General features: G+C 36.9%; 1 protein-coding gene across 1 annotated transcript; it reads right to left on the bottom strand.

Annotated features, from left to right (window-relative positions):
- Window positions 1–2,482: 2,482 nt before the first annotated feature.
- Window positions 2,483–10,483, bottom strand: LOC121326639 (fibronectin type III domain-containing protein 7-like). The gene is made up of 14 exons (XM_041269975.1): window positions 10,292–10,483; window positions 9,774–9,792; window positions 9,147–9,404; window positions 8,550–8,804; window positions 7,722–7,982; window positions 7,235–7,483; window positions 6,684–6,938; window positions 6,116–6,373; window positions 5,542–5,805; window positions 5,206–5,460; window positions 4,669–4,929; window positions 4,178–4,207; window positions 3,870–3,888; window positions 2,483–3,078 (listed from the first exon to the last, which is right to left on the bottom strand). The coding sequence occupies exons 1-14, from the start codon at window positions 10,352–10,354 to the stop codon at window positions 2,862–2,864; spliced, it is 2,664 nt and encodes an 887-aa protein (XP_041125909.1). The 5' UTR covers window positions 10,355–10,483; the 3' UTR covers window positions 2,483–2,861.
- Between the last annotated feature and the right edge of the window lie 3,924 nt (window positions 10,484–14,407).

Genomic DNA, 14,407 nt, shown 5'->3' on the forward strand with positions numbered 1-14,407 from the left:
AAGTTTTTTAAAAATAATATTAATTATTATTATTGTGATGCCAATTTCTGTGGCGCCCAGCAGATTTTGTTTCCTGTGATTATTTAGGGGTTGGGGCAAAAGATAATCTGGACCCCCAGAGAAAATATTGGTGGGGCCTGGCCCCCCTTTCCCCCCGCGGTTCCTATGTCTGCTGTCTGAAACTCCAGCAGCAGCTGAAAATGAATGTCTGGGAGTGGAAAATAATTCTATAGCTAAAAGAGAGGAGTCTAGCATTAAAAGAAGTAGCTATACAGAAGGAGTAAACCCTAAAGAGAATTGCAGATACCACAGAGAAACATCTGCTGGCTTCTTCTTCTAATTATTATTATTATTATTATTATTATTATTATTATTATTATTATTATTATTATTATTATTAAGAATAATAATGTAAAACCTTGTAATAAATAAAGCAGGCTCCACACAGGCAGTATTTTGTTGAGTGATTTATTTTACAGAAACATTAAGAAAATACGATATATTGTTTTTTTTTTTTATCTCCACATCTCTCAGCGCAGGCAGCCCCCTATATAATTCCCAACTCCACCCTGTAAACATTCCCGGGCAGGCATTAGTTTAACCGCAGGAAGTACTGTGCCTGTCCAGAATTGGTGGATACAGCCATTCATACATGTACACCAACAATACAAACGAAAGAATGTGTAATTCCATTGTAATGCCATTTGCATTACTCTCAATGTAACTTAAATGTAGGCGAAAAATAAACATAACAAAATATTTGGGGCATAGCAGGTAGGCATATTTTGTCAGAATTACCATTCTTGGCATCCTGCAGCACTGTCATGCGGTTGTTCTTGTCCTTGAGATTGCTCGTTGTCTTCAGGGTGTTCTTGTTGGTAAATTGGCATGTTGTGCAATAGTATGGAGTATGCATGCAGCAATGATGACTTTAACTCAGCTTTGTGAAGCATACTGTAGAGCACCCCCAGATTTGTCCAGCGCATCACACTTTGAGCATGCCTATGCACTGCTCTATGACCTGTCTTGTTCTTCTGTGGTCTGTGTTGTATTTCTCCTCTGCCCTGGATGATGGGGTGGGTACAGGTGTTAAGAGATAAGGGGACTGGGGATACCCGCTGTCCCCCAACAGCCATCCATCATGGAAGCTACCTTCCTCTTCAATGTCTTTAGCAGCACCGTTTGTCCACATAAATGCATCATGCTTACACACCTGCCATTTAGCAGCATTTCTTACAATAAGATCACTGTCACACATAATCTGCACATTCGCTGAGGGGTACCCTTTCCAACACACATAATGATATTCATCCACACTTGGTGCTTCAATATGTGTACCATCCACAGCTCCAATCACACTGGGAAAACTAGATGGAACGACAACCTTCCTTTATTGACTGTAATTCCAATACCGTGGGCCACGTAATGTAGTCAGAAGCGTGGTTTGTAAGGGCATTATAAAATGGGTATTTTAAATCCTGATTGGTCAAAACAGGTCACATGGGGGTGTTGATATTATAGCATATCACCATGGGTCGGCACTTTTTTTAAAAACTGGCAGATCACTGGCAGATAACCATACACTAGAATTGAAAAACAAAAACGACAGACATATTGGAATTATCGCAATAAACATAACCGACAAGATTTATGTAAATGTTGAACTTTTCGGAAACCGAAGTGTGCATGAAATATTGAATGAATCTGAATCCGACACCAATGATTAAAGTAGTGAAAAAAAAGCAAAAGTATTAAAATAAATTAAAAACTTGCCATTCTGATCGCTCTGTTCTCCCTGAAGTACGGCGTTTCCCTATCCCGTTTTGAAGTTTAAAAAATATCTCTTAAAATTTCAGCTTTTCACAAAAAATTTGGGTCCCTCTTAAAAGAGACTTTGGTGTTTGGACAATGCTAGTTTCATAATGAGGCAATACAGTTTCACAACCAACACTATAATATACATGCCATTAGTTTGAGTCGACAATGTGTTGGAATCATATTAGGCCCTTGAACAATGTATGTGTTTTGTTTGTTTTATGTTAGACAAAGTTAATAATGTAAGGCAAGACACATATTTAGATTAAAAAGAAATAGGTTTTATTACAGTTTGGATTGCACTGTTACAGTTTATAACAATCACATTTCAAGAAATAGCATATGAGAAATTGAATGACATCTGATAGAAATGTGAGGAAAGCTTTGATTGACTGAGGTTATTTATCTTCATCTTCAGAACCAGAAATTAAAAACTGCTGTCTAAATATCAGGACTGAAACTGATATGCAACAAAGAGATATAGCTTTTATATATCGTCTTCAAATATACTGTATAATATACTGTACGGTAGTCTCAAGAGGATATTATATTTTCATTTACAAATTAATCAGCGATGGGGAAGGACAGCCTTTTTACACAAAAGTATATACTATATGTTGCAGGTGCTTATATTTTTTTGTATGAGGAAAAGTGTGTCCAGCCTTACAGTATTAAAGGCTGAACAGCACATGTGCGGGGGCACTGCCATGGTCATTAATGAACTGCTAGTATTAGCAGAATCATTGTTTATGATGTAATAAAAACACACACTGTTTAAGTCTTCTTCCAAACTGCTCACATTTCCTCTGGAGGTTTACTTCCTGTTACTTGGTTACATTGTTCTTAAGTATAGATATCTGAAATCATTTAGAAATCCAATGGTAATAACCTTGCATATAATCATGAAAAATAAAACATTGTGTAAACCTTACCTTGTTGTCCTGCTTATAAACGCTTCAATAATTACATTTTTAAAAAGCCAAATATATTTGTATTCTTTACACCAAAGACAAATGGTTATTGAATTTCTCTTTTGGATACACACATTATGGGCTGGTTTCACAGACCACGATTAGCACGAATCGTGGACATTGGGCCAACATTAGTGCAATATTATTGCAAACTATGGACTGTGAAACCAACCATTTAAGTATAATCTCTTTCTTTACATAGAAACATGTTTTTAAAAGACAGGTGCTTAGGAAGTTGCCTAATCTCTTATCTTTCATCAGCGTGCCCTTGATTGCATTTCCAGTTGATATTCTATAATGAAGAAAAAAAATAACACAGCAATAGAAACAGGCTGTAAGGCAGCACCAATAATATAATTTTGTAACTGAATGTACTGTTGTAATCAAATCTCAATAGCTTCTAAACAGCGCATGCATAACATTGTTACAATATCTATTCATATGAGAGATCAAATGATAAACCAGGAAATACACTAACCAGCCATTAGAGTCTGATCACCTGAGTCTGTCCAACATTATTCAGATATGCATTGTTTAGAACATTCCCTAATTAATCTGTAGGGTTATCTGATAACATGACACATTTGTATGGAATAGTGCACATTTGTAATATGCACGTGCATTTTATAATTTACATGTTGATTTTTAGGCTATGATGAAACATGCAGTAGCTGGAAGCATACTAGAATACTGCCCACGCATTTCAGGCTGTTTGAAAGTAGATCTGGTGGAATTTGTACTTAAATCAAAGGGATTACTCAAGATGAAAAGGTGTAATGCTACTACTGCAGACTGACGACAGGTGAATGACAGTAGCTGTTGACAGAATCAAATTTCAACAGACCGTGCTACTGGCAAAGATAACACATTTTCCATGCATGCAAGAAGAACTTTAAACATGTTTAAGGTGTTTTTCGTGCTATAAAGGCATTGTATATGTTCAGCTATTTAAGTCTCAAAGTATTCAAAATACACATTAATGCTTTACTGCTGTAATGCACACAGTAATAATTATTAAAAACATCCACCACATGTTACACCAAGGCACAAGTGAAAATAAAAAAAATAAAAACATTGACATACCTTTTCACTTGATATATAACTAAAAAAGGAGATAGAAAAGGCACATATGGATATTATACAGCGGACAGTATGTGGTAAAATAAAACTGAGCAAAAATAAATATAACACTGATCACAATAAAAAAAAAAAAAAACTTTACCATTCTTAATTATATAACCGCCACTCAATCATTCACATTATTACCAATACAATCTATTTTTTTAAATCAATCAAAACTCTACTTTCCATCCAGGTCTGTATTTAAATTCATTAAATAAATGAAACACATTTTTATATCAATACATGATTCAACACTGTGATTGACTTACCTATTCCAAAATTGCTTCCAGAACAGGATACTGTAATATAACATAGTGTCATTAAAAAACACATAGAATATATATTGATAGGTTATAAATATAGGGGTATACATACTTTTGTCTGCCTTTATTTCAAACCGCAATGCTACTCAGCACTGAACAAAATCATTCATCAACACTTACTGGTAAACAAATGACTTAATCAGAAAGTGATTAAATGTATAGCAATGCTGACAGAGACCTAGAAAATCCATCATTTTGTAGGTCAGCAAAAGATGAAGAAGGGGTCAGTATTTAGCAAAACATATGAAAATGATAAGACTGAGAAAATGGTTGTCTGCAGTGTAATCAAAACTGTAAGAGTACTGGCAAAACTTCTAGAGGCCTGGCTGCTGTCCAGAGGGAAACTCAGTTCCTGATTTCTGGTCGCTAAACTGTACCTTCCAAGGAAACAGAAATATATGAACATGGAGCAGCTGGCAAACAAAGCTACAGTGTACCTAAATATACTTTTCTCAGGCAGAATGTCACTTTGGATCCATTACTGGACATGGGTGACACAACTACAGTGTAGACGTCCCCACAGGAGACCTCACTGATGTCACAGGAACTGGACCCTGGGGAGGGGCTGCAGGCGTAGTTGGCATTGGACCCATACAGATCTGCAGTGTAATTGTGGGACCCGCCGGTGGCATGCCAGTACACTCTGATTGCATTGTTAGCCAGTCTGTACAGCCTCACATTGGAGGGACAGCAGGCACCTGTGAAAGAGTATATAGTTATGTATATAGTTCAGCTTAACAGTACAAAACGTAAAATAAACGTGATAAAATTACTATTATTCCAAGCATAACTAATTGATGCTCTGTGCATGTCTTACTGAAATGAGAATTAGATAATGCAATAAATCCAATAAACTGTATTTGTTTGTACATGAAACTTTAACACAAAGACATGCCATTGTTATGTTGCTGCTCATAGTCTTTGTGTACTACTTTTACACAATATATAATGACAAAAAAAAAGGTTTTCCATACTGGAGGAGTATCCTTGGTACGTGCACTCTGATGTAAGGCCAGTGTCACTGATAGACTGCAAGGATACAGTGTAGTTAGTCCCACAGCTGATGCATCCTAGCAGGCAGTGGGACTGCAGGGTGTGGCACCTGGCCTCTCCTCGGAGGGACTCCAGCATGGTCACGTATGACTGAGCCCCTCGTCCGACAGACCAGCTCACGTTGGTCATGGCTTGTGTCACCTGAGTGACCGTCAGATTCTGAGGGCAGCAGGGAGCTGCGAGAAAGACGAGGACATTCTTCTGTCAACAAGTTCTAAAAAGGACAAGAAGAATATTCATCATTTTATTGTTACTACCTGTCTCCAGTGGCACGGTGTAGCTCGGCAAGCTCTCTCCTTCAGGGCTGGTGGCAATGGCGTTAACGTAGAAGGTGGAGCCACACGACAGATTGCTGAATACAACCCAGTTCCCAGAGCTTCTGTGGGTCCTAGACTCTGCATCCAGACCCACCCCCCCACGAATCGTCACAGTGTAATTGGCTTTCTTGTTGTCTGAGCTCCAAGAGACATTAAACGTGAACGGAGTCAACTTTGTCACCTTGATCTGTGGGCTGCAGGGAGCTGAAAGAAAGAAACAAAGCAATAATTGTTAGCTAATATATGTATTTCTGCGTGGTTATCTGCACTAGAAAACTAGTGGGTCAATGTCTGGATTTTTCACAGATTTGAACTTGACTGTGACAAACTGCAACACCAAATTATTTGAATAAAGACTTGGTGGGTCCTGGGTATCTGTGATCTAATGACTCATTGATTTCATTTTCATACCTTGCTCTTGTAAAATGGACTACATAATTCACTGATAATCAACTAGGAGACTGGAGGTCTTTACCACTGTCTTCAATTTAGTACAGAAGGTAATAAAACCCACCAGTTGTTATGTAATGTGGCACACAGGAGGTGTTGCAGCCCCTGATCTCACTACAGGAGGAGACGATGACACTGTATCTGGTGTTGCATTTTAACATAGACAGAGCGCAGACAGTGGCTGTATCATTGCAGTGAATCACACTGAACCCGTCGTCTGCCTTAATCTCATACTCTTCAGCCCCACGGGCTGGGGACCAGATGATCTCCAGAGTGTCACCGGACACAAAGGCTGGCTTGATGTCCGCAGGACAGCATGGCGCTATAAAAACAAAATATCATCATTTAGAAATGATTAAAAAAACATGGTGCAAGCTATAAAAAATAAAAAAAACACTTTCTCTACTGCTGTATTAAACTATCAATAATAAAATTTTAGGCAATGCTTGTTTATTTATTATGCTAAATTGTGGTTTGTTTTTGTGATGTACTTCTGTCCACAAACTCAATTTTGAATCATGGACATTGCACTGCACCTTCTATGTCCCTAAAATCCCAGTAACATGTTAACATCAGTTTCAAATAGGGTGAGCACCAACTTTATGGTCCACAATATGCAGAGTGTGACTTACCAGTAGTGTAGTTTAAAACACTGCCTAAAGGACTCTGTCCAGCTGCGTTATAGGCAAAGACAGTGGTGAAATATGTAAAGCCACACTGAAACTGGTAATAGCATGTGCTCAGCGAGGTGTTACACAACCCCTCCAAGCCATCGTCTCTTTTCACATAGACTATGTAGTACTTTCCGAGGGGTACTATGGACCAGGACACTGTCAGGTTGCCAGGATTGACTTCTTCTATTCTGATGCCTTGTGGGGCACAGGGAACTGGAAATCAAAAGAGCATTTTGCATTTTGTTTTTATTACATTACATAAAAAAGCTTCATTTTCTACAAGCAGTAAAGGGTTACCCAGTGAATAAACTTTACTTGTGTTCATTTCTAGGAGGTCATTTTAATTGGTATTTAAAGTGATGATACAGTTACTTATGCTTTGAAATGAAATTCCTTTCTTAATCAAGTAATGTGTATAATTTGTAAAAACTTTTTCAGCCAACAGGATCAGAAGCTATGCTCTAGTGCAATAGTGTTTTTGCATACGAAAGATGTGAGCTCGAATATACCTGTTAGGAAATTAGCAGGTTCGGAGGGGGAGCTAGGACCTGCTTTATTGCTGGCTACCACACTGACAGAGTAGTTATTCCCACAATCCAGAGGAGAGATGGAACAGGAGGAGAACACCGAGGTGCAGTTCAGTCTACTGGAGCCCAGAACGGTGTAAATCTCAGCTCCCTCCACCAAAGACCAAGACACATCCACACCCATGGACCTGTCAATCATGGACAGCTCGACTGAGCTTGGAACTGCGGGTCCTGAATAATGAAAAATGGAAAAGACATAGCGGGCTTTGGACGAAGGAACCGACAAACACCATTATACAATACTGCATTTTTTCATAAGGGCCATATTCATAAACATAAAAAATGAAGTATATTCCTAAAACACACACTGTTTTTTTGTGGCCCCAATTGGAAGGGATTTCATTATTAAACCTTGACAACATGTTTTCTTTGTTTTCATGCTCTTCTCAGAAGCAGGCTTAGCCCTTACTTGTAATCTGGGTGACTGAGAAGTCATCTCCCTGAGTGTGGCTGGAATCCCAAGCATTGGCTTTTATGCTGTAGGCGATCCCAGAATCCAGTCTAGAGAAGGTCATGGTGGTTTGAGAGGTGTTTACTTTCAGCCGACTGCCTACTCCATCGGCCCTCATGAGCGAAAGGGTGTACTCAACAGCCATGTACACAGGCTCCCAGGTCACCACAATGGAGTCATTGCTGGGAGAACTGGAGGAGAGCACTGGTGCAGCCAGAACTTTGGAAATGAGAATGCAGAAACGATTAATGATAGAAATTAAAATGAATGAAAAAAGATAGATAAGCTACTCCCTACATCTTATTTAATAGGAACTTGGATGATCTAAAACAGCAGCTGTATGTATTAAGCCAGTGCTGAACAATGCTTTTTACCCAAGGGAAATACTGTATGGGGTCATATAGGTGTACCAAAGGTGCATCATGCACTGTAAGACTACTTGTAATTAATTCTTCAATAAATACAGCGAGTGCAAAGTAATTGCTAAGCATCAGAAAGGGTCAGATACCACTTTCTTTTAGGTACTTTTTTCTCATACATGCAAAATCAAGCACCAGTCCTCTTGACCTCCTTATCTTCATATTCTGTGATGCATAAAGTGCAGGGTGTATACAATTGCTTGTCATACATAAAATAGCCTGGGGTACCAGTGACTCAGAGCACAGTACCCCTTGCCCCACATTACCACAGCACTTACTGTGCCTTGACCAGTATTCTAGTATGCTTCCTTGTGAAATTGTATAATACTGTGCTGAATCTTGGCTTCTGTTTTTCAGATGATGATACCTGTCTTTACTTTCTTGGGCAGTGAGGGCTGGCTTCTCCCTCCTGCATTGACAGACATGAGGCTGATCTCGTACTGAGTAGCAGGGTCCAGGTTCCTGATTGTTCCTGGAGAGCCAGTGACTGTGGTTTCAATGATGGATTTCCCATCTTCAGCTCTCAGAGTATAGCCGGTGGCCCCAGGAACAGCTGTCCATTCCACTGTGATGCTGCTACTTTGCTTTGAGTACACCTGGTCAATGCTGGGCACATCAGGGGCTACAAGGTACACAAATGAGTAAAACATTAATTAATTTGGTTTTGCATTAATCAGCAAAGCTCACTGAAATAATACGCACAGCGTATAGGATGCTGTTGCCTATTTGCTAATAAACACCATTTAAAAGACTTAATGTAGGAAATACTCAAACATATTTAAAATTATTACATGTTGTGTTGACAGGCCATCTTACAGTAATATCTAAAGACTCTCCTTGTGAATTGATTGTTATATCTATCTATACAGGCTGGATGATAGGATTACACATTGTTCCACATTTGCTGTACAACTTTGATGTTACAGTAGAAGTGTAACTATTTCCTGTCAATGCATATCTTTACCTGTGGGTTGCACAATCTCAGAGCTTGCCAGCACAGTGCCAAGGCTGTCTATAGCTTCCACTTTCACAGTGTAGATGATATTAGGGGTCAGGGAGACAATGGACCCAATGATTGTGGCCCCACTGAACTGAACAAACACTGGAGTCGTTGGTATGGTTTTAGGAGTCGCTGTGACCTTGACTGAGTGGATTCCTGGAACCCTGGCCCATTGTACTGAAATGCTTTTTGATGTCACTGTGTATATCGATACAGAAAATTCTGAAATAATAGACATAAAACAAACATTACAGTAGGATGTGAAACAGTCAGTAGTACCAGATAATAGTGTATTTAATAAAGCAGCCATTGTATAAAGTATTACAAAAAAGAAGAGAGAAGGGATGCTTCGTTTATAATTAATGAACAATGATAATTATGAGAGGCATCACAGGCATTTCAGTTGGCTGGAAACTCAGTCCTAGCAGAGTGCAGGATACAGTTACTGTTATGAAGTACATCATATGCTATAATCATTATATTACTAACATCATAACATTGGAAATTTAATTACCAAATAACATTTATAGATAACAAAAAAAAACCTACAGAAGTTTACTTTTTTTTTTTTTTTTTTTTTTTTTTTTTTACCTTTGTTGGTGGCAGCAATCTGTAAAATAAGAAGATTGTCTTTGGTTTGTTATCTAAATTTTTTTTTTTCCAAACAACAAAAAGACATCAATAATCATTTACAAGAAAACATTTAATTTAAGTTATAAACAGGATTTACAGTAATTGTAAAATGCAGTACATTCACATTCTAGAATTTAAAAAAAAAACATCAAAAAGATAGCATGTAAAACCTCAGCTGCATTGATCATGTTTCCGTTTCATTTTTCCTCAATTAATTTGTCTGTTTATCCAGAAGGGAAAGCTCAGTCACTGACAGGCTTTTGAAAGAGCCTGTGTTCTAATTCAGAATTCTTTTCTTTTTTCTGAATGGCTTACTTTTATAGTAACATACATTTACCAAACTGTTCTCAGTGAAATCTTTTTTTCTTTGTTTTTTAAATAGTTTGATAAAGTCCACATTTTAAATTGTTAGTATATCTATTATTTTCAAAAATGCACAAACATATTTATTATTTATTATGAGTATTGCTTCTTACCTCAGTCATGCATAAGTTTATGAAACCAATAATCATGCACGGTGCTAATCTGCTTGTTCCCATTCTTCAATATTGTTTCTATTGTTTCTTCTTTTTGTCAAAGAGTTCATTCACTTGCTTTAAATCTTTCTATTTAAACTGCTTATAATCATTGGGGTTTTACCTTACCTCACTTTTTGTTACCTGTACAGACCTTTTCTTGTTCACTGTTTGTTGAAATAAATACTTAGGTCTTGTCCCGCCTCTTCAGATTTGACTGGCCTATCTGTGTGTCCTATGAGGAAGGGTGCAGTTTTAGGGCGTACCTCTGTTAAGAAAACTATGTAACACCACATAAACAAGACCGTAGCCAGCTATGAGGCACAGGCCTCAGTTAACATCATAGTAATAACTATTTATTTAGGCCTTTTACACTTACTCTGCTGCAAAAATAAAATGTCATCCCAGGTTGTGTGGATACATTAATTCCCGAGTTCCGCTGATACATGTAGCCTCTGTGCTCTTCAAAATCTTTACTGTTTATTTACTTATGTTGAGTGATTGATGTGTTTAGTAGGCAACTGTCTGTATTTCAATTTAATATCAGTATTTCAAATTTCCCTCGAGTTTCTGTATTTTTTCTTTCTACTGCAGTGAATAACTTAAAGAATGAAGACGGCGGATTAAAATGAGGCAAGTGCCTCTGTAATTTTTCATGGCTGACTATGGCCCTGAACATAATACATAGAGTATTTAAAAAGTTTAATTAAGTGTCATTAAAGACAAAATAATGAATATTTTAAACAAATGTATGTTTGTATTGATAAAACAATTAGGGTTTTAGGTTTTTAATAGTCTAAAATATTTTACTTGTACTTGCATACCAACAGACAAGAAGACAGGACACAACTGTGATAAATAAATCATTATAAAAAAAAAAATGTAGTTCACCAATGCCCAACACTGATGCACGCTAGTCAGAGCTGATGGTTTGCAGGTTGTGCTGGTTCAGCAGATTTGGTGCTGGTTGATGGTGGTACTAGAGAAAACATCCATCATCATTAACTGCGTAATCCTTTACCTGGCAGACACAGGGCGCAAGGCAGAACTACACCCTGGATGAGATGCCAGTCCATCACATACACACGGCAATTTAGAATGACCAATCAACCTGAACAGCATGTCTGGACTGTGAGAGGAAACCAGAGTACCCCTATAAAATCGGATACGCTACACAGTGAAATCGCATACACTACATACTGAAAACACATACCCTACACCAGGGCTTCTCAACCCTGGTCCTGGACGGCCGCTCTCCACCTGTTTTTTTTTTTTTCTAACTGTACACTAAATTGATTAATTGGACCAATTAAGCTTCTAATAAGCACTTAATTGGTCCAATTAAGAAATTTAGAGTACAGTTGGAAGAAAAACGAGGAGTGACAGCGGCCCTCCAGGACCAGGGTTGAGTAGCCCTGCGCTACACAGTGACATCACATACCCTACAGTGGAATCACTTAAATTGCATATACTATATAATTATCGCTTCATTTAATTATTAATTTTTTAAAAAACAGCAGACATGGAAGCCGAGAAAAACATTGGGAGAACACCCCCCACCAAACACACACAAACACACACACACATTAAAACAGCAGCAAAATGCATGAATAGTGCCCTAGAACGTTCAGATGCTCCGTTAATAACACGCAAATCTTAGACATATACTACACTTAAATGAAACTGTTTGATTTTGTCACATACAAAAAACTAAATAAAATACCTATATCTGCATTTGGAAAAACATGAACGATTACAAACCCACATTCATTAGCCTACTGCCCATACAAAAAACACTCTACACCGGCCTCCTGACCAAACTTCAATAACAATCATTGTGCTTAAAAAATCGCTTCTTTTATTTGCAGACGCGTAGTACCTCCGAACAACGAACGTATAAGGAGGCAACCTCAGAAACCTTTCTTAATGGAATATTTCACCAGAAAACACTCGACCCGCTGCAGAACAAAGCTGTTCAAAATGGAAAACAAAGTGATAAAAAACGATACATGTACATAACACGATAATACATGACCTATGAAACGATTTTTAAAAATTAAAAAATAAATAAATGTGTAGTTAATTGAAAAAAATGAACTATAGTTAGCTACATTTCAAGTTTTACATTTGGGTGTGTTTCGTGTGTAAACTAGTGAATGATACAATGTTTTTTAAATACTGGGATAGCAACGCTACTGCCTCAGATATGTAATACATCTAAACAGTTTATATTCACATTAAATAGTTAAATCAAGTCAAATATCTTTTGAAAACTAAAGAACTAGCAACTAACTGTACTGTTCAACGAGTTCTCACAGGTAGCCATTTACAACAACAACACACACACGCTTAGCATCTGACCAATCATACATCACTGATTTGCATATTAGAGGCCCAAGGTGTGTATGTAGTACTGTATTTGATTTGATAGCAAGATATCTTTCAGCAACAAAATTCTGATATACTTACAAACACCTGGATATTGTATTCATCCATTCTTATATTGTATTAAAGAATATTTATGTATTGCTACATGTTTACTTTATTGTCTTGCTCAGCGTGTATTCAAACAAGTTAATAACATTTTTTATCTAATAATCGGTGATTATTACAATTAGTTCATTCATTAATTTGTAAAGGGGAAGATTCAACATTAGAGTAAAATAGTACACAGCAGGTGCTTCTCAATAACTTATATTACAACAATCTAAGGGAGCAGATGCCCTGTCCCATTTGGGTTCAAATGTCTAGCAACTAATGATTTAGGGTCACGGGTTATAGCACCTTTCTGTTCACAAATGATTATTTTTTTTTTATTATTCTATTTTTGTTTTACCCACAGAACACAATGAATATGACATTTCAATAAATACACCAGAAATAAATTACAGATATCTTACTAAAAGGTTTGCAGAATAAGTGGATAAATAAAGATCACTTTGACGGTTTGTTACAAAGCGATCCTATACGTCCAGCAGTCTATACATTACCTATACATGCAGATTTTTTAAATCCACCAGGGCGTCCAATAGTGGCAGGAATTGGTTCGGTGACAAAATTAATAAAATTATCTCAGTAGGCTGATTTACCACATTAACGTTTTAATACAATCATTGCCATCTTATATTAAAAGTAGTACGAACTTTCTAAACCAAACCATGACTAATGTTAATGCATAACCTTCAGATTCGTTATGCTCTATTGCTGTAACGAGCTTGTATACTCGTGTTCCACATAGTGATGGGTCGGAGACTGCGTTATAGGAGAATGGAGACTCAGTATTTAATAGAATTAGCTGAAGCGGTATTAATGATTATTTAAAATTTGAAGAGCTATATTTAAAGATTTAAATAACTGCGATGGGCTTGTATTTTGCATCTAATTATGCAAATACATTTCTGAATAGATTTGAGTTGAATTATGTATATAACAACAATCCCTATATATCTCTTATGAAAAGTTGATTCAGATACACAGACGATGTTTTTTTTATTATTATTTGGACAGGTGATTCATTAGAACTGGAAGAATTTGGGGTATACATCAATAATACAATTCCTTTTATTTAATTCAGTTTGGTTAGTAATCTCAATTCAGTGTCTTTTCCAGATGTACATGTTATTAGAACATGAAAAGTTTAAATAGACCTACATCTGTGTATCGAAAGGAAGCAGATACAATTTTACTCTATTGTATAAGTTATCATTCCAAGTTTAAAGCAGCATTTTATAGCAAATTATTCAGAATAAAAATGATCTGTACTACTGAAAGTGATTTCAAAGGTCAGCTAAAGATCTGTGTAAGATATTTCAATAGATTATTCATTCTTATTGGCATATTTTGTCCAGCGATTAAAGAGTGGGTAATGTCTTTTAAGATTCTCCTTGGTTTGCTTTTAGGGCTAAGAATCTAGGGGACCATTTAATCAGGGAAAATGTCAATCAACCACCATACTTTTTTTTTTTTTTTTAAGATACCGCCTGGGTATCTCCTTGTCATAAATGTATAAATTGTAATACAATGATTAAAAGTTGATACCTTTTTTTTTTTTTTTACTGGCAAACGATTGAAAGTTAT

This window comes from Polyodon spathula, chromosome 14 (assembly GCF_017654505.1).
Source record: "Polyodon spathula isolate WHYD16114869_AA chromosome 14, ASM1765450v1, whole genome shotgun sequence".
Taxonomy (NCBI): Eukaryota; Metazoa; Chordata; class Actinopteri; order Acipenseriformes; family Polyodontidae; genus Polyodon; species Polyodon spathula.